The sequence below is a fragment of the Natrix helvetica genome (genome assembly GCF_964273705.1).
Source record: "Natrix helvetica genome assembly, chromosome: 2".
NCBI lineage: Eukaryota > Metazoa > Chordata > Lepidosauria > Squamata > Natricidae > Natrix > Natrix helvetica.
In genome coordinates, this window is record NC_138552.1 from 280,974,659 (window position 1) to 280,995,084 (window position 20,426).

Here is a 20,426-nt window from a genome sequence, read left to right on the forward strand (position 1 = left end):
TAGGCATGAAAGCCGACTGCGTGACTGAGCCAATCACCAGAAGACTGTAAGTTCTAGTTCCACCTTAGGCATGAAAGCCGACTGCGTGACTGAGCCAATCACCAGAAGACTGTAAGTTCTAGTTCCACCTTAGGCATGAAAGCCGGCTGGGTGACTGAGCCAATCACCAGAAGACTGTAAGTTCTAGTTCCACCTTAGGCATGAAAGCCGGCTGGGTGACTGAGCCAATCATCAGGAGAATATGAGTTCTAGTCCCACCTTAGGCATGAAAGCCGGCTGGGTGACTTTGGGCCAGTTCCTCTCTCTCAGCCCAAACCACCTCATAGGGTTGTATCTGTGAGGAAAATAGAAGTGTTAGATATGCTTTTGCTGCCTTACATTATTTATAAAATAATTTAAAAAGTGGGTTTTAAAAAATATAAAATAAATAAGCCGTTCCATTTGAGCATCTTGTTTTGGGATGGAATACCTCCCTTGTCAACACGGGAACCTTCTGGAATTCTTCCTCTCCTGGCAATAATCTGAATGCCAATGAAGCTGCAGCTTTTAAATGAGAGCTGTTGCCTCGCGTGATTTGGTCCCTTGGGTCAGAGCTGAATCACACACCTATTTAAAAGCTGACACTTGATTGCCACGTCTCCTCCATCTGATTAACAGATCATGTCCTCGGAGGTCACCACCAATTGCTTGCCACTCTTTGCCACAAGTTGCCACTTGTCACCCCCTAATAAATGACGTCCCTGAAGAGTTCGCATGATAGGAACTGTGCTCGGAGAAGCGGTGATAAGCACCAAGCGCAGCCCTTCGGCTTGCTGTTACATGGGAAGACTTCTTGTCGTCAGACGTTTCAGCTTGCAATTGGGTCGTAGCATTTTCAGGGACTCAGATGAAAGAAAGAGATTCATTTGATCCAAAATGTAAAGCTGGGGGATGAATCAAAATAACATGAAAGAGTATGCTAGCTTTTGAATTCTCTCATATTCCTTTTGGCATTGTTTTTGTTGATCCTTGTAATGCTGCCAGGCAGTTATGAGGTTTGGCTCAGGGCCATAATTGCTTTTTCTGTTATTTAATTAGTATTGCATCTTTCAGTCTGAAAGGACATTTTCATGTAGAAGCGATATAAGCCTATCATAGGAAGAGCAAAAGGCCATCTGCCTTGTGATAACGGAAGGCTTCTTCTTATGGTGACTTCAGTGCAAGGATGGAGTCAGATAGACCCCTTTTTGCCAACTTCTATCAACATCCTAGGGATGTGGTGGCTCAGTGGCTAAGACGCTGAGCTTGTCGATCAGAAAGCTCGGCAGTTCAGCGGTTCAAATCTGTAGCGCCGCTTAACAGAGTGAGCTCCCGTTATTTTTCCCAGCTTCTGCCAACCTAGCAGTTTGAAAGCATGTAAAAATGCAAGTAGAAAAATAGGAACCACCTTTGGTGGGAAGGTAACAGCGTTCTGTGCGCCTTTGACGTTTAGTCATGCCAACCACATGACCACGGAGACGTCTTCGGACAGTGCTGGCTCTTCGGCTTTGACACCGAGATGAGCACCGTCCCCTAGAGTCGGGAACGACTAGCACATATGTGCAAGGGGAGCCTTTACCTTTACTTTTATCAGCATCCTCCTGATTCAAATACATCTTTGCTTTTATTCACTCAAAGGACAAAACAGGGGACCATAAAAGGGCTGTGTTTATTACAAACATTGACAGGCCGTCCTCGACATATGACCGTAATTGAGCCCAAAATTTCTGTTGCTAAATGAGACAGTTGTTAAGTGAGCTTTGTTGACCTGAAGTAATCGTTTTCACGACGTTCTAGTAATTAAAGCATTTGATCATTTCTTCTGAGAATTAAATCCCGCTATTAATGAGGTGCCAGATTCAAGGCGAGGCTAGGCTAGGCTGAAGAGATAACAAGTGAATGACTCTTTCCTGAGATAGCGCTGCAGATATTTTCCACAATAGCTGAGGGGAGGCCTGGAAATAACATCTTACAAAATTATATCAAACGTATTTAACTCTCTCCACCAACCCTGGGGTCAGATAAGAAAGCAAAAGCAGAGAGCAAGATTTAGCCCCCTGAGCCTTGGTTTGATTCTGAATGAGAAGGTTAGGAAAGTATTAGTTACGCAATTCAAAAAAAGATCCAGCTTTGCAGTCTACCCAGAAATTTGCTGGAAAAAACAGCGTAGACAGACACCTACAAATTGAGAAAAGAGAATTTTCTAGGATCTCCTGGCAACAGCTCATAGTTGCGTTATAAGCTAGGAATCTGGCCTTATCTTGGTGCTTAATAGTTTCTTCTCATCTCCTTTCACACTTTTACCTCAGTATGAGAAGATCACTTTAGCGGGGTCTTTGGTACTTTCTGAGCTTGGTTGTTTTCTTGCAGACGTTTCATTACCCAAAGTAGGTGACTTCATCAGTGCTGCACAAGGACTCGTCATTTCAACTCTGAGTTATAAATATTCTCCTTTATTAAGATCACTTTAGGGCAGGGGTATCAAACTGGATCAGCATTGTTGTTCTCCTCCGTGGGCCAGCCGGGGGACGGGAGGGAGAGACGGGACGGATCCCTCTTGCAGTATCCTGCAAGATGCGGGGGGAGCTACACGCGGTCCCCTTGCGCGACTCATTTTCAGCCTGGACGGCGTCCTGCAGCAGTTTGCCAGCCAAAACTGGGCATAGGGGGGGCATGTATCCAGGGCAAAAATGAGCTGTGGGGCTTTTGGCTGCCAGAGGCACCGCGGGCCAGATTTAAGGGCCTTGAGTTTGACACCCTTGCTATAGGGCATTGTACTCACAAAGGGCACCATACTAACAAGAAGATCCATTTGAATTGGTTCTAAAGTCCAATGAACAAATTGCCCACAGTTTGGGCCCGTGGGAAGGGCGAGTAAAATTGTAGACAGTGATTTTATTACTTCTATAATTCTATATCGTGTTGTTAAAGGATAGTGAATGGCTGTATTCCCTGTTCACCGATACTCATCATACATACGCCAAAATATTGGCAGGGGGTAGCTGTTAACGGTTGCTATCTATAGAAAGGGCAACCTAACTATTTGCTTGCCAACTACTAGTCTATCAGATTTTGAAGCATAATAAGTATGCTTTATGACAAGCACTTATGTAACAAGTTGTCTGAGTTAACACAAAATATAATCTGGCAAATAACCAGGCAAGTGTCAGAGATGGATGCTCAACTTTTGATAATGTTTCTTATTTTGCAACATCTGGCTAAAATATAATCCTAGTCAGGTTTTGTACTACACTGTGCATACATGAGCATAGTTTTTCATAGCTCTACCAAATGCTGGGCACATAACAATTAAGTAGTTCTAAATATACAAATAATACTGGCAGTAACGCAGTCGGTTTTCTTTTGTCAGAGGAGCACAGCATACTCCAGCAATTGTAAAATCATATTTGACTAAAGCGTGTCTATAACTTTTGATTTGAGTGGTGCGGTGGCCTAGAAGGTGGAGCTCTTGCCTCACAATCAGATGGCTGTGAGTTCGATCCTAGGTGGAAGCAGATATTTCTCTCTCTGGGAATGTTGAGATTATATCTGCTGAGTATAACTCCTCATTGGCAACAGGAAAGGCATCCGGCCAGTAACACTCAGCTCCATTCAATTGCCCAGACTCCACCCCGCAAGAGATTATGGGGTCATTAAACGACGATGATTATGATGTCTATAACTTTTGATTAAAGCAGGGCGGGAAACCATGGGAACCAATTGTAAGTCCCCCCCCCTTTTTTTTTTTTACTGCTGTTGTAATTTTGAATGGTTGGTAAATAGTTGTAAGTTGAGGCCTACCTGTAGGAGAGTTTTGCTAAGGGCAAGATCTGTCCAACCATAAAACAAACAATTATTTCAATCTGAAACTGCAGGTTATTAATATGTCTTTGAGAAACTCCCATTCCTGCATGCTAGATTGTAAATACCCCCTTAAGCAGCAGTTTGGTTAGTGTAGTTGATTTTCAGGTCTCCCCCAAATGTTAAAAATTTGGGATTCTGGTATTTGGCTATAGATAAATTAAAATAAAAGATAAGCAAGAAACACCTGTGAGCTTAGAGCAGGGGTGTCCAAACTTGAGAACTTTAAGACTTGTGGACTTCAACTCCCAGAATTCCCCAGCCAGCATGGCTGGCTGGGGAATTCTGGGAGTTGAAGTCCACAAGTCTTAAAGTTCCCAAGTTTGGACACCCCTGGCTTAGAGGAAAAGAACAACCATTTTCCAAGTCAAAGGTAAAGCCATCTTCAGTTTTTTTTTCTTTTGTTTTAGGTTAGGTGAATTTATGTCCTCCTTTCTCCTTTCTTGAGGCAGGCGTCCTCAAAGCTATTCATATATTGAATTTTGAATGCACGGGATAAAAGCCACACGACCAACAAATGATATGAAACTGGGTTGGAGTTGCAAAGTTCTCTCTTACCACTTTCTGAATAGACCTGTTCTGTTTTTGGCCTTTCTCTTCTCCTGTTTTCCCCCGTTTTAAAAAAAAATGACTGTACAACACCTAATAAGAAAATGTCCGTTGATGCCAGGAAAACATGCATTTTAGAAAGAAAGCGCAAATGGATGCTGCCACTGAAAAGGCTCTTTCCCTCAAATGTCATTTATTTTGCTCGCTGAAATATGACCACAGTGATCCAATGGGTTAAATGCTCTGCAGAAAGGTGCAGTTAGATGTTTAGGCCCAGGATAATGTAATAGTGTACAATAGGGAGTCTTTGAAGAGCCTTGGGTAAGACTTGGGAATTAGCACATCCTATTAGTGTTATATAAAAAGTGCCATATATTGCAATATCTGTAGCTGTAATTTAAAAAATAATAATAATTAGAAGGAAAAAGATTCTGAAACATTGGAAATTATGCTGTCCACTCTATGAAGAAGAATGTTCTTAGTAAGATAAATCAGAAACTTCCTGGAAAGAACCACACTTGGAGGCCACACTTGGAATACTGCAATCAGTTTTAGTCACAACGATGTAAAAAAGATGTGGAGACTCTAGAAAGAGTGCAGAGAAGAGCAACAAAGAGGATTAGGGGACTGGAGACTAAAAGATATGAAGAACGGTTGCAGGAACTGGGTATGTCTAGTTTAATAGAAAGAAGGGGAGACATGATAGCAGTGTTCCAATATCTCAGGGGTTGCCACAGAGAAGAGGGAGTCAAACTATTTTCCAAGGCACCTGAGGGTAGAACAAGAAGCAATGGGTGGAAACTAATTAAGGAGAGAAGCCACTTAGAACTAAAGAGAAATTTCCTGACAGTTAGAACAATTAATCAGTGGAACAGCTTGCCTCCAGAAGTTGTGAATGCTCCAACACTTGGAAGTCTTTAAGAAGATGTTGGATAGCCATTTGTCTGAAATGGTATAAGGTTTCCTGCCTAGGCAGGGGGTTGGACTAGAAGACCTCCAAGATCCCTTCCAACTCTGTTATTCTAAAAACATGTTTTGAAGGCTTGGTGTTTTGGGGCGCTTAAAGCCCCCCCCCCCCAAGCTGAGACTGTCTGCCTCTTTAAAAGTTATCAGCCTAAGTGTATTATGTGAACATAGCAAGGGAAAGCAAATAGCCTTATTGATAGCCATCTAAAACTCCACACTGTAATAATATATGCATCTTTTCAATGTAACAGAGTGCTCTTTCAAAAAATACCTACTCCCAATTATGGGCTTGTGTTCTGCTCAATGTCAGTCTTCTCTGATTTTCAGATAAAGGGCCCAGCATTGATTTGCAGCATGACGAGAAGCAAATGGAAGGGAAAGGTGAGTTTTGTCTGGGTTTTTTAAATACCAAAATAATCACCTGCACCTTCAGTGTATCTCTTTTGTGTCTCCAGCCTTTAGTATGAAAGGGGGAATGGATTTGTCTTTTTAAAACATCCTGCTAATTTCTTTATACAGCTGGAGAATGGCAAGTCACTTTATTGATGAGATCGATAGTATATACATTTCATTAATAAATAAGTCTTCTGAGCTTCAAAACTCTCCAAATACATGCTATCCAATCTTTAGCAGCAGATATCCAAAAATCTCTCCTTGTACATATTTTTCTCTTTGGTTTGGTTTTTAAAAAAAAATATTCTCAAGATATTCTTTTATATATTTCCCTTAATTAGCTGTGAATGGGTGGGGATCTATTTTAAAAGGAGATTATTCCAGAGGCACAAAATTCAACACAAGGTGTAAATAACTGCAAAAGTCTCTGCTGTGGGTGCTTGTTTTCTTTTATTGTGATTTTTTTAAAGGAGGAGTTGGTGATCTAAACCAGAATCAAGTCCTGGTTTTGCTTGGTGAAGGGAATGTCTGCAACCTTGTTTGCAATTTATGTAGTCCATTTTATTTCAGTGTTCTCCATTCACTAATATTCACATGTAGGGACATTTTTTTATGTTGAGGAAAGAAGTTATTTGCGATAACATTGATTTTATTGTAAATATTTCATTGGGCTTCATTTTGCAAACTGAGGCCAACTTTTCTCATTATTCCAGAAGCTACAAGTAGTCCTCGATTTACGATCACAATCGAGCTTAAAATTTCTGTTTCTAAGTGAGACAATTGTTAAGTGAGTTTTGCCCGTTTTATGACCTCTCTTGTCACAGTTAAGTGAATCACTACAGCTGTTAAGGTAGTAACAAGATTGTTAAACAAATCTGACTTCTCCGCTGACTTTACTTGTCAGAAGGTCGCTAAAAACCTGACCCCTGGGACACAGCAACCGTCATAAGTACATGTCAGTTGCTAAGTTTTAAAATTTTGATCACATGACCTTCAGGATGCTGCAACGGTTACAACTGTGAAAAATGGTCATAAGTCACTTTTTTCAGTGCCGTTGTGACTTCGAACGGTCACTAAATGAACTGCTGTCAGTCGAGGACTATTTTACTTCCATCTTTAACATTCTAGGCTCCTTTACTGGTAGTCCTCATGTTACGAATGGAATGGAGCCTGCCCATTCCATTTGTAACCCAAGGATTTGTGGGAGTGAAGCTCATACCTTGAAAGGAATCACTCCCTCCTTTCGCCCAAGCATTCACTAATCGAATGCAAAGCTCATTAAGGGTACATGAGATATTTCAGTGTGGGGAAGGCCATTGGAGGCCTAGTGATGGAACAAGCCACCCAGCATGTTGGGTCGAAGGTCCACCCAAATGGACCTTCTGAGGGGTGGGGCCTCCAGAGGCCTCGGCCAGCATGTTGCCAGTTGAAGGGGAGCTTCTGAGGGGTGGATCAACCTCTCAGGAGCTCCATTTTGGCCGGCAATGTGCAGGACGAACGTTGCAGAGCCTCTGCGGTTGTTTATAAGGGAGAACAAGTGCCGTGGTGCTGCAAGATTCATAGTTTCGGGACTTGTTCATAAACACTAGGAGGCACTTATTGCGTAACTTTGAACGTTCGCTAAGGAAATGCTCATAACCTGGGGATTACCTGTAGTTAATATGACATCTCTTTTAAGCTTCTGGGTCAACATAACAATTCCCCTCATGGACTTGGACATGTTATTTGGCCCGCCTTGGACACAAATTGATATCATTCTGTCATTTGGAGCATTATATCCAAGCATGGTTTTGACATTCTCTTATTAATAATGATAGATACTCCATGTCTCCAATAGTTTTCTTGCCCGCAGAAGACGATCTGATGTTCCTACGATAAGATGTAATACATTCCAATCCATTTCAGTTTGCTGATTCCTGGAATGTCTGTATTCAGCCTCGACATTTCTAAGTTTATTTTGGTTTATGGCTCCTGGCATTCCACACACCAATGGGGTATATTTATCTTTCCAGAATTAACTTCGGTTGTGCCAGTGATCACATCAGCTAGGCACCTCATGAGATCACCATGATAGTGGAGGTTGCCCTCCATTGTTCCACAGTAATTTCTTGAATACCTTCTACCCTGATGGGTAGCTTCTAGGATCACATTGACCATATCCTGATTCTTAATGTCCGTTTGGGGTTTTTGTACGAGAATAATGGTGTGGGTTGCCATTTCATTCTCCAGTGGCTCCTATTTCATCCGATTTCCTTTTGATGAGCTGACAGTAATGGATGACCCTTTGGGGAATTTGCACTACAGTACTCTCAACACTGCCGCTCATAGAGTCATTTAAATACAAAAAACCCTTGATTACTATGAACTAATATGAAGGGGCCCTTTTGGGAGGGCGTGTGTGTCTGAAATACTTTTTCTTTCTGGGAAATAGGGCACTTAATGGTATGCTAATCTAGAATTGAAAGGCTGAGCACTTTGCCTCAGCGTTCTGAAAAGTGCAAAATCAGCAAATAATTAATTCCAATCAATATCCAACTGATGCCTGCCTGTTTGTTAAATTTCATGTAGGAATGCAGAAAGGCAGAATTTTTAAGCAGACCTCTGTCTCCTTTCTCTCTTTTTCCAGCCCTTTTAAGGGGTTTTTTTTTTTTTTTTTTTGGTTTGTGACTGTTGGGATTTTCTGCTGCTTTAATCTTCTGTGTTACCAAACATGCATTATTTATGAGCTGCCCTATATATGATAACGGTAGTATATATACATTCATCCTCTCTGTAGGAGTGTTTCTTTTCTTGTTATTTTTGTCTTCCAGATGGTGTCAGTGATGTTTTAAGTCACTTGAGAAAACAAGTAGAAATTTTATTTAATGCAAGATATGGTGAGATATTTTGACTTTTTTTCCCCCCAAGATAGGAATCCCCACCCCCACCATGCCCAATGTTGGAGTTCAATTACCTGTCATTTTGAAATTCTGATTGCTATCGTTTATTGCTAGAAAGATTTTCCTTTACTGGATAGCAAAGGATAGTTGACTGATTGTCCCATCCTGCACTGAGTGAAGGGATTGGACTCAATAGAGTTAATGATTCCCTCCCAAACCAAGGACTGATTAAAAAGATTGTGGAATTCTTCTCTTAGAATCATATGGTTGATTCTAAGGGACTTTAGAAGTCTTCTAGGCCAGCTGACTGGGGAATTCTGGGAGTCGAAGTCCATACAGCTTAAACTTGCCAAGTTGAGAAATGCTGTTCTAGGCCAACCTCTTGCCCAGTGCCGGAATCCTCGGACCATCCCCGGCAAAAGGCTGCCCAGTCTTTTCGTGAGAACCTCCCAAGGTGGAGCACCCACAATTCAATGGATACAGTCTCCTCCATTGCTTAATAGCTCTCCCACTCAGGAAGTCCCTCCTTCGTTCACATTTGGATACCTCTCTGTAAAATTTTCACTCGTAGGTTGTTTTCTTCCCTTCAGTTGCTAGGGAGAACAAATCTTTTTCCTTGTGACAGCTTTCATGTACAGTATGTATATTCCTCTCCACAAATATTTCACCAAGATACAAAAAGCACGGGGGTTAGGCACAAAATCTGAATCCCCCTCCATGTGCTCTTTCATGGCCCTCTGGATAGATCATTACAAGCAGGGTCTAAGCCACAGTCTCAAGGAAACTGGAATAACTGTGTCAAGGACCTTGGAGTACTCATATCTAATGATCTAAGGCAGTGTTTCCCAACCTTGGCGACTTTAAGTCCTGTGGACTTCAACTCCCAGAATCCCCCAGCCAGCATAGCTGGCTGGGGAATTCTGGGAGTTGAAGTCCACAGGACTTAAAGTCGCCAAGGTTGGGAAACACTGATCTAAGGGACAGAGCCCATTGTAATAACATTGCCAAAAAGGCACTAAGAATTGTTAACCTAATCTTGCGTAGCTTCTTCTCTGGTAATATAGTACTGCTAACCAGAGCATACAAAACATTTGCTAGACCAATTCATCAGAATACGTCTCATCTGTTTGGAACCCGCACTGCATATCAGACATTAAGACAATTGAGCGAGTCCAGAGTTACTTCACAAGAAGAGCCCTCCCCTCCTCTGCTCACAACAGAATACCTTATGCCACTAGACTTGAAATTTTGGGCTTAGACAACTTAGAACTATGCGGCCTTCAGTCTGACCTAAGCGTAGTACATAAAATTATCCACTACAATGTCCTACCTGTCAATGACTACTTCAGCTTCAACCACAACAATGCATGAGCACACAATAGATACAAGGTAAATCGCTCCAAACCCGATTGCAGAAAATACGACTTCAGAAACAGAGTGGTCAGTGCCTGGAATGCACTACCTGACTCTGTGGTTTCTTCCTCAAACCCCCAAAACTTTAACCTTAGATCAGGGGTGTCCAAACTTGGGAACTTTAAGACTTGTGGACTTCAACTCCCAGAATTTCCCTGGGGAATTCTGGGAGTTGAAGTCCACAAGTCTTAAAGTTCCCAAGTTTGGACACCCCTGCCTTAGATTGTCTACTGTCGATCTCACCCCATTCTAAGAGGTCCGTAAAGGGCTTGCATAAGCGCACCAACGTTCCTACCGTCCCTGTCCTAATCTTTCTTTTTATTCGTATCCATTTCATGTATCCAAAATCATGTTTATACTTATATATGTTGCCTAACACATGAGGAAATAAATAAATAAATAAAAACTGTAATTGACAACCCCTGGCTCCTAGATGAGCTATGATATTCACTGGACTCCTTTCATGTGCAGATGGTGCTGATGTTGCTAAATTTATATTGCCAGCATGCCTAGTCTCCACATCCAGCATGGATAGCGGAGTGGGATGCCAGGAACCGCAAGGCAGCCACGTTTGTTCAATTAGGAAGTCAGATTTTGAGTGGAAATGAGAGAGGAGCATGTAGTTCCTTGGCGACTGAGCAAGTTGTTTTGTGATAGTGATTCCTTAGTGTGGAGAGATCAGTCACCAGGTTTGATCCTCTGGTTAATGAACATAAATCTAGGAGGGCTCCTAAGCAATGGACCTCTGCTTTTAGTACTTCAGTCCAAAGCAGATTCCTTCCCCAAGTTCCAGCAGGACTTTTCTTTAATGGAAACCATGGCAGTGTGCCTTTCTGAAGCAACATGCTTGCCTCCACAGCAAAAGCCATAGGAATTTCTGAGCCTGTCAAAGTCCCGTACTCCAAATTCTTGATGTACCCAGAAGACCTTTTTGTGGTGGGCTTGCCCGATGGCATCCTACTCAGACGGCCCAACTGTTTTGGCATTGCAAAGCTAAAGAAGATTCTCCAGGCAAGCAGCAGAATTCGATTTGTTATCAAAAGGTAAGGTGAATGTTGCCAGGATTGTTTTTCTCTTTCTCTTATGTGACACACACACACTCACACTCACTCTCTCTCTCTCTCTCTCTCTCTCTCTCTCTCTCTCTCTTTTTTTTTTTTTTGCAGAATGAGAGCATGATATCATAGTCGTATTGCATCTAATTCTCCTAATAATTGGGGTATTGCATTTAATACCCCGATTATTAGCTTGCTGGAAGTTAATAATTCATTGTGATCTGTTTAAAATCTAACACCTTTGGCTTGGTTTGAAAGACAGACTAAGATAGCCTCTTCAATAGCAGGATTTTGTTGGTATAGAATGTTCATATATTACTGCTCACTCTCCATTATTGTATTTTTATTGTTGGGCATAAGAATGGATGTGTTCAGAATTTTCTGTTTTAGGTACGAAAATAACTATAAACCAGAAAGTTTTGCATTTTGATTTAGTATCAGGGCTAGGGTTAGGGTATAACAGTGTAAATGTGCTGTTCCTTCAAAATAACACAACACACAGCCATTAATGTCTAAACTGCTGGCAACCCCCTTAAGTGATAATGTCCAAATTTTCGAGGGGACAGCGCATTTACACTGTTATACAAGCTGTATACTCACTACTTTACATTGTAGCCAGATGTCATGTCTTCCGTGTTGTCACATGAAAAGATATGCTTAAATATTTACAAAATGTGAGGGGGTGTACTCACTTCTGTGATATACTGTATTTTCCACTTTAGGCAGGAAGATATTTCTACCAGCCCCAAATCCTGAAGTTTCAAATGTATAGTTTCTGAAACATATATATTATTGAACTATATTATGTTCATAATAGCATGAATATGCCTGCTGTGCGCTGCCTGAAAAATCTGCAGCAGGAAAAAAAATCTAGCAGTTTTTTCTAAGCCTGAGCTTTGAGATTATTCAGTGTTTTTCTCCCTAACTAAAATCTTAATCTTATCATCTTGCCTATTTCTGATTGCAGAATTTTGTCTCTGTGGGTTCTCTTAGACATACCTTATAGAGGGTCCCTTTAAAATATTAATTTTCAACTAGATGAAAGGGGGAAAAAGTTACAAAATTTATGGAAGTAATCCCATTCAGCCTATTTAATTGATTACATTTAATTTGGATGAGATTTAAAGATGAACTAAATTTAGTTGCCTGTGAGTTATTTAATGACCTTTTGGGTTACAATCTAGTATAGTTCTTGGTCTAAAAAAAAAGAAATAATAGAATAGAATGGAATAACAGAGTTGGAAGGGACCTTGGAGGTCTTCTAAGCCAAACTCCTACTTAAACAGGAAACCCTGTACCATTTCAGATAAATGGTTATCCAAATTTTCTTTAAAACTTCCACTGTTGTCTCTGCTAGGAATATTCCATTCTGCTACAGACAGTGACAAGCCAATAAAACCAATAGTCCTCTAGAAGCTAGAGTGACAAGCAATAGAAGAAGAATAAGGTTTTTAAAAGAAGGCAAAATGACAAAGACTTCTTTTAGAGCATTCAGCTTCTGTCCCTTAAATGCCCAGTGAGAACTGAGAAATATTCTTTGTCAGTAAACCCAGAAAGCTGCTTTTGCTGCCAACCAGTGCAAAAACCACTGACCTTAATATATTATTTCTCTGATAATGTCTTTCAGGCCAGAACTTCTTACAGAAGGAATGAAAGAAATGACCTCAGATAGCTCAGGAGCAATAGGTAAGGATATGTGGATTCCTTGCAGTTGATTATTGTCTTTGAAGAAATCAAGAGAATCTTGTCAACTGAAAAATGAGCAAGTTTACTATGTCTTACATTTTTTGTTCGTTAGAGTGCTTTTCCTCATAAGCATGAAATATTAGCCTAGATTGGCATTGGAACCCATGTAGTTATATATGCATGATATATAATATATGGCATGTATATTAGCATCATGGAGTGATCCCTGCATGCACCAAAGTACCTTTTCACCTCTGAATCCAAATTACTGAAGAGGCAACAAAAGAAAACAAGATCAAGAAATGCTGATTATTATCGCTACATTAAAGCTTCAATATGTAAAAGAATTACATCCACCCACAAGGCTGTGCTGGTTTTCTTTTTACCAAATGCAAATCAAGAAAGAAACAGAAGAGTTTTGCCCAGGCATTGAAGATCATTTAATATTTTTTTTGATTGATTGATTTATATCCCACCATTATTATGTTTACAAATAACTCAAGGCGGTAAATATATCCAACAAATCTTTCTCCTCCTAATTTCCCCACAACAAGAAGCCTGTGAGGTGGGTTGGGCTAAGAGAGAGTGACTTGAGCCAGGGTCACTCAGCTGACTTTCACGGCCAAAGCCATACATGAACTCACTGTCACCTGCTTTCTAGCTGGTGCCTTAACCATTAAGCCAGTGATGGCTAAGCTTTTTGTTGTTGGGTGTCAAAAATGTGAGGACGCGCACGATAGCGCCCCCACATGCGCATGCGTGCACAACCTCTCCGCTCCCCCCCCCCATGTGCCACACTACTCACCTCCAAGCTGAGCCTGATACTTCCTCCGGGGGGCAGAGGGAGGCCATTTTCATCCTCCCCTAGCTCCAGGAAAGCCTCCAGAGCCTGGGGAGGGGGGAAAACGGGCCCAATGGACCAACTGGAAGTTCCATTGGGCCCATTTTTCACCCTCCCCAGGCTCAGCAGGTTTTCCTGAAGCCTGAGGAGGGCAAAAACAGCCTCCCCCCAACCCCCCGGAAGGCCGAAAATCAGCTGGCTGGCACGTGCATGCGTGCTGCAGCTGACGGCTTATGTGCCGGTAGATATGGCTCTGTGTGCCACCCCTGGCACGCGTGCCATAGGTTCGCCATCAGGGCACTAGGCCAAACTAGCTCTCTAAGATCATTTTCTGCTTTAAAAATTTATAGATCTCGAAGAAGCATTCAGCACAAATGGGCAGCCTTTATGGCCTTGTACACCATGTAGGTTAGCATTAAACTTATCAAGAGTTCCTCAAATTGCTAAGGGAGAAAATCTGCGGAGGCTAAGAGTCCGTAATGACTTGATGGCATATAATCTCAAATTGCCACACGTTGCATGAATTTGGCAATCTCACCCCTCACACTTCTGTAAGTTCAGGTGAAAAGATTGTAATCTCAGGTGAGCCCCCTGAAAACTTCGTGAGATTTTTGGCATTCTCTGTGAATCCACACAAAATGACCCTGTTCTTATCTGAAATTTTAAGCCAGCACTGAAATCTCATAGGATTTGGTGGTCTTGAAAAGTTTTCGCCCCTTTCTACTGTTTGAAAACATAAATCAGCATTGAACACAATCTGGAGGTGATCGCGAGGACCCCACTGCATGCAGGTGCCGTATGACTAACTCAGTGTTTCTCAAACTTGGCGACTTTAAGTCCTGTGGACTTCAACTCCCAGAATCCCCCAGCCAGCTATGCTGGCTGGGGGATTCTGGGAGTTGAAGTCCACAGGACTTAAAGTCGCCAAGTTTGAGAAACACTGGACTAACTCCTAAACTTCAAGATGGGAAATAAATCTAAACACCTTTTCTTTGTGCTGACAGCCAATGATCGAGTCTCCATTGAACCCATTGAGGAGCCTGTCAAAAGACCAGGATTTCAAGGTGAGAACGGAGATGAGGTAGGATTTGTGGCTGTCATTTTGACCTTTTTGACATCCCCTTGGGGACATTATGGCTTCAATTGATTGTGTAACTTGCAGCGTAGTTTTCTGCATGTCAGTCAGGGGTGGGATTCAGCCGGTTCGGACCAGTTCGGGCGAACCGGTAGTTCCGGCGACCTGTGGGCTCACCCGCCCCTGCTCTATTCTGTCCTATATTTCCTTTGAAAATATAGGACAGAATAGATTGCCGCGTCTCAGCTGCTTTACTCACCGGGGCTGCAGGAAAAGGTAAGGTTTATGCAGGCGCAAAGCACACCGGTTGTTACAGTGATTGAATCCCACCATTGATGTCAGCGCTGTTGTATTTTGAAGGCCCTCCCACTGGATTGCCAATCAATAGAATCTGCCATTCTTCCAAAAAGTTTGTAGAAATGTGCCGCTGTTGCCTGGCTGTTGGAGATGATGTGCTTTGTTTGCAAAATTTAGCGTGAGACAGATTGCATTGTATTTCTTTTATGTTTCAAAGAAAGGTCCCTTGACAGAATGTGATTCCATTCAAAAGAAAAGAATGAACCAATCTGCAAAGGGAAAACTTAGTTATCTGAGGAAGGACAGGATTTCGCTAGCTGTACTTTTCACATGCTAATCTATACTTGGGGATGTAATTAATTTGCATAAGGGGATTTTCTTTTGTCTGAGCTCCCATCTGTTATGAACTGTGATATTTAAATATATACTAGCCCCGGGATGGCGAACCTATGGCATGAGTGCCACATGTGGCACGCGGAGCCATTTGTCAGGGCATGCGAGGCATTCCCAGTCCATTCCCAAACTTCCGGTTTGCCCATAGGGATGTTTATTTGCGATCCGGAGGCTTCAGGGAAGCTCCTGAAGCCTCCGGGGGGCCTCCGGGGGGGGTAGTCCGTTTTCGCCCTCCCCAGGCTCCTATAAAGCTTCTGGAAAAAAGCATGCAAAAATTTTTGGGGGGAGCACTGGTCATGCACGCATACGTGCTGTAAGTCGCGCATTGCATTATGGCTGTGGCAGGCCCGCACGCGACCCCCCCTTTGCTCCCCCCCCTTTTGGCACATGAGCCAAAAAAGGTACACCATCACTGTACTAGCCGATAACCTGGGGTTGTCGGGGTATGTATTAATAGGGGGGAAATGTCCGGACCAAATGCAAATTCTAATGTTGGACTTTCCCCCTTACCAGAGGGAGCCCCCTTGTGGAGTATGGTGAAGCTGTTACCATGGCAACTCCACTGCGCTGCACAGTAGAAGCCATTTTATGGCAGTACAGTAGAAGAGATTTTAAGGCACAACAGGCTATATCTTAAAAGAACACCACCCCATAAGGGGTGTTGGGGGTGTCTTACCCCCACTGTATTTGTTTCCAGAGAGTAAGTCATCTGTGTACCAGGTTTGGTTGACATTGCTCAAGGTGTTCCAGAATTATGCTGGAACACACACACACACACACACATACCTAGTTGCCAAAAGTCCTCCCCATTTACTCTGTTGTTTTTAATGGCATGGCTTTCTATGCCATTCAACTGGCGAGACTCTTGGGCAAATTGCAAATCCAATCTCAGAACAAAAAGTCAGCAGGAAACTATCAAAACAAGTTTAAAATTGGAAAAAAGTCTTTGCTGAAAGAGAAAGGTCTTGGCATGGCACTTTTTAATCTTAAAAATAAGGAGGAAAAATTATTCCCTGCTCACATTGGGTGAACCGGTAGTGGAATGTTAGCCTGGGTTGCAGAACTGGCCATGCCTCCGAACCGGTTCCCCGGTCACCGCAGCATGTTTTTTTGGCATTTTGTTAATGTTCTTTGCATGCGCAGGACTATTTACAGGCAACTGCGCGCACACACGGAGCAAACCGGCAGTAACAAAGGGCAAAGCACGTGTGCACCGAACCGGCAGTAACACCGGCAGCAACCCACCCCTGCTTCAGACAAATGGTTATCCAATATCTTCTTTAAAACTTCCAGTGTTGGAGCATTTACAACTTCTGGAGGAAAGTTGTTCCATTGATTAATTGTTCTAACAGTCAGGAAATTTCTCCTTAGTTCTAAGTTGCTCCTCTCATTGATGAGTTTCCACCCATTGCTTCTTGTCCTGCCTTCAGGAGCTTTGGAGAATAGTTTGACTCCCTCTTCTTTGTGGCAACCCCTGAGATATTGGAACACTGCTATCATGTCTCCCCTAGTCCTTCTTTCTCTTAAGCTAAACATACCCAGTTCCTGCAACTGTTCTTCATCTGTTTTAGTCTCCAGTCCCCTAATCATCTTTGTTGCTCTTCTCTGCACTCTTTCTAGAGTCTCCACATCTTTTTTACATCGTGGCAACCAAAACTGAATTCAGTATTCCAAGTGTGGCCTTACCAAAGCATTATAAAGTGGTGTTAACACTTCATGTGACGGATTCTATTATAGTTTCCATCTTTCTTTACAGAAAATTATGATACTCGACTGTCAAGAATAGACATTGCAAATACACTCAGGGAACAGGTTCAAGATCTGTTCAACAAGAAGTATGGTAAGTGTTTTTCCATAAAGCCACTAGCAGGCAGAAAGAGGAGTCATTAATCTGAGAAAATGACAGTCATAGAATGATAGAATCTTAGAATTACAGACTTGGAAGAGACACCAAAGATCATCCAGTCCAACTCTTTACGAGGAAAACCAATTAAATCATCCAAGAGATGTGTCTACGCACTCTTCTTAAAGGATCCGCAACCTACGGAGCTCAAGTAGAGATTGGGCGTTGGTACTTACCTGATACGCTCATTCTCACTGCAGGTGGAGACGGAGTTTTACTGGTCTTGGTTTATGTTCAGATGCCTGCAAAATAGATTGGTTTAAAATATAGGCATTTAAAAAAGAAAATGTATACATGCCTTAAGAGATGTTTTGAATTGAGTCATTCTTAAGTGTGTGTCTGTTCTACTGGCCAATTTTTAGAACAATTCAATGCATTTCTTGCTCATGTCCATAGCCATAAAATCATCAAACTTTAAATTCTCTGGGGAAATGGCCATTGACCAAGCTCAGACATTTTATTGGTTCTTCCAAGTTGGTGTGATAAATGAAAGCAAAGCTTTCTGTGGTCTCCAGCAGTCATTTCCTTTTGAGCAAATAATACTCTGTTTTTCCAAAAATAAGACCTCCTCGGATAATAAGCCCAATTAGGCTTTTGAATGCATGCACTAAAATAAGCCCTCCTCCCGAAAATAAACCCTTTTCTAAAATATTTAAACGCATACGCAGCCGGTCCCCACCATTTCCTGGGGAGGAACATGCTCCATGTGCCCCACATGCATCTGCCATCCATCGAAATGGCCTCGTGGAAGCCACTCCCACAAACCCTAGCTACCGTGCCCCTTCTTTTAGTGGTGGCCACAAAAAGAGCGGCAGGCCCATTGACGCTAGGGCTGGCAAGAGTGTGCCAGAAACAGAGACAGAACTTGCAGCCCTCTCTGGATGAGCTGATCCGTGGGCTGCAGGCTGAGGTTAAGTGGCCTCCTGCACCACAAAAATAATAAGACCTCCCCAAGAATAAGGCCAAGTGCTTATTTTGGGGGGTCAAAAGAAAATAATGTCCTATTTTCAGGGAAACATGATAATTGGCAGTTTGTGTTAACTATGGTTTGCCTGCAAAATGACAAATTGTAATTTGAAAGGATATATCATTCACCCTGTTAAGGTCCCAAATAAGGATATGGTTTATTTCGGGGGTAAGGGACTGAGTCCAGCTCTAGTGCAAAGTTCAAAAAGTGAAAGTAGGAGACACAGATCTTTTGAAGCCTGTAGGCAGCCAAGGGTGAGCTCTCACTTGTGTAGCTGGAGTTCAGATAATATGCCTGGTGAGACACTTGACAGAGCCCATTACTGGGGAGTTGGGTGCATTAGGCCACAGTTAGTAGAACTGGGTAGGACAGGGCAGAGTGTTAACTATGATGTTGTGTGTGTGAGGCAGTGGTCTTTAGTTTGCAAACTTACAGACAAGCATCTACATCAGGGGTGTCAAACTCAAGGCCCGGGGGCGCTGGCCTGCGGGGTGCTTAGATTTGGCCCATGGGACCACCTGGAAACAGCAAAGGACCAGCCTGTGGTGCTTCTGCCAGGAAAATGGAGCATGGGAGGGCCGCAGGTGGCCCTCCTGAGCTCCGTTTCCATTGGTGGAAGGTTTCAGGATACCGTTGCAGCCGAAAACAGAGCTCAGAAGGGCTGCAGGTGGCCCTCCCGAGCTCCATTTTCAGTGGCAGAGCTTGCAGGAAGCCATCACAGCTGAAAATGGAATTCGGGAGCCCGTTTTCGCTGACAGAGTGTTTGGGCCACCACAGAGTGACGTTGAGCTGGTCATGCCCACCCTGGCCCCCTGAGGTCGAACACAACTCTGATGCAGCCCTCAATGAAATCGAGTTTGACACCCCTGATCTACATGAACTTTTGATTTTTGATTTTTTTTCTGTCTTTGGGGCAGTGATCCTTTCCATCATCATTTCTCTAGATCAGTGTTTTTCAACCTTGGCAACTTGAAGATGTCTGGACTTCAACTCCCAGAATTCCCCAGCCAGCATTCGCTGGCTGGGGAATTCTGGGAGTTGAAGTCCAGACATCTTCAAGTTGCCAAGGTTGAAAAACACTGCTCTAGATAAACTGTACACATACTCCTATTTATTGGCACTTTCCTTTAACAAGCACTTTTTACAGGAACCGCATGATGAAATTAAGACAAATAGATATTTCAATACCTCAATTCTTCTGGTTTCGCATCCGACATGGGAGGCTTGAAAGACAGACACGCTTGTACTCACCTTTGGACCAAATGAGTTTCTCTTGCTTTTTCCAAGCTGGCTTAGTGTTCTTCAAAGCAGAGCAAGAACAAAATTAGGAGTGGCAAAAGACTTAACTCCTTCCTCATGCTATCTTCTTTTCAGGCGAGGCGTTGGGCATCAAATACCCAGTCCAAGTGCCATACAAGCGTATCAAAAGCAATCCGGGTTCAGTGATCATAGAAGGGTTGCCACCAGGAATCCCATTCCGGAAACCTTGCACCTTCGGCTCTCAGAATCTGGAGAGGATATTAGCCGTGGCGGACAAGATCAAATTCACAGTTACAAGGTATTTATCTTTAGGAATGCGCATCAGGTTGCAGCAGTGGGTATCCGTAGGGGCATTAGTCTGCATTCTTACCTGTGTTTAATAGCAATAGCGATTAGACTTATATACCGCTTCACAGTGCTTTACAGCCCTCTCTAAGCAGTTGCAGCATATTGCCCCCAACAATCCGGGTCCTCATTTTACCAACCTCAGAAGGATGGAAGGCTGAGTCAACCTTGAGCTGGTGAGAATCGAACTGCAGGCAGCCAGCTGTCAGCAGAAGTAGCCTGCAGTACTGCATTCTAACCACTGCGCCACCACGGCTCAAATCTGAGGTCGATATTTCAAGGATGTCTCCAAACATCACTTGTATTTATCTAATATTTTAACCCATCTTCCAAAAGCTTTTCCCAAAGTAGAGGATAGTCAAATATTATATTTGAATGGACAGCTAGTTCTACCCATTCCTTCAAATAATTTATTTTAAAAAAAGATTGTGATATATTCATTGAGAATACAATAAGTATGACATATAGATTTTGGAATAAAGTATGATTTTCCAATCTCATTTTCTCTTGAGAGATGTTGTCTTA

At 42.6% G+C, this 20,426-nt stretch overlaps 1 protein-coding gene across 4 annotated transcripts in view; it reads left to right on the forward strand.

The window, feature by feature from the left end:
• GTF2IRD1 (GTF2I repeat domain containing 1) overlaps positions 1–20,426 on the forward strand; it is a gene marked incomplete at its 5' end in the record, with an annotated part of 194,773 nt that overhangs the window by 141,760 nt on the left and 32,587 nt on the right. For all 4 annotated transcript variants that reach the window (XM_081941414.1, XM_081941415.1, XM_081941417.1 and 1 more), the window contains 7 exons: positions 5,722–5,775; positions 8,598–8,663; positions 10,939–11,122; positions 12,762–12,820; positions 14,666–14,725; positions 17,183–17,266; positions 19,671–19,854. In XM_081941414.1, coding sequence (XP_081797540.1) covers positions 5,722–5,775; positions 8,598–8,663; positions 10,939–11,122; positions 12,762–12,820; positions 14,666–14,725; positions 17,183–17,266; positions 19,671–19,854 — 691 coding nt within the window. The remainder of the gene's footprint in view (positions 1–5,721; positions 5,776–8,597; positions 8,664–10,938; positions 11,123–12,761; positions 12,821–14,665; positions 14,726–17,182; positions 17,267–19,670; positions 19,855–20,426) is intronic.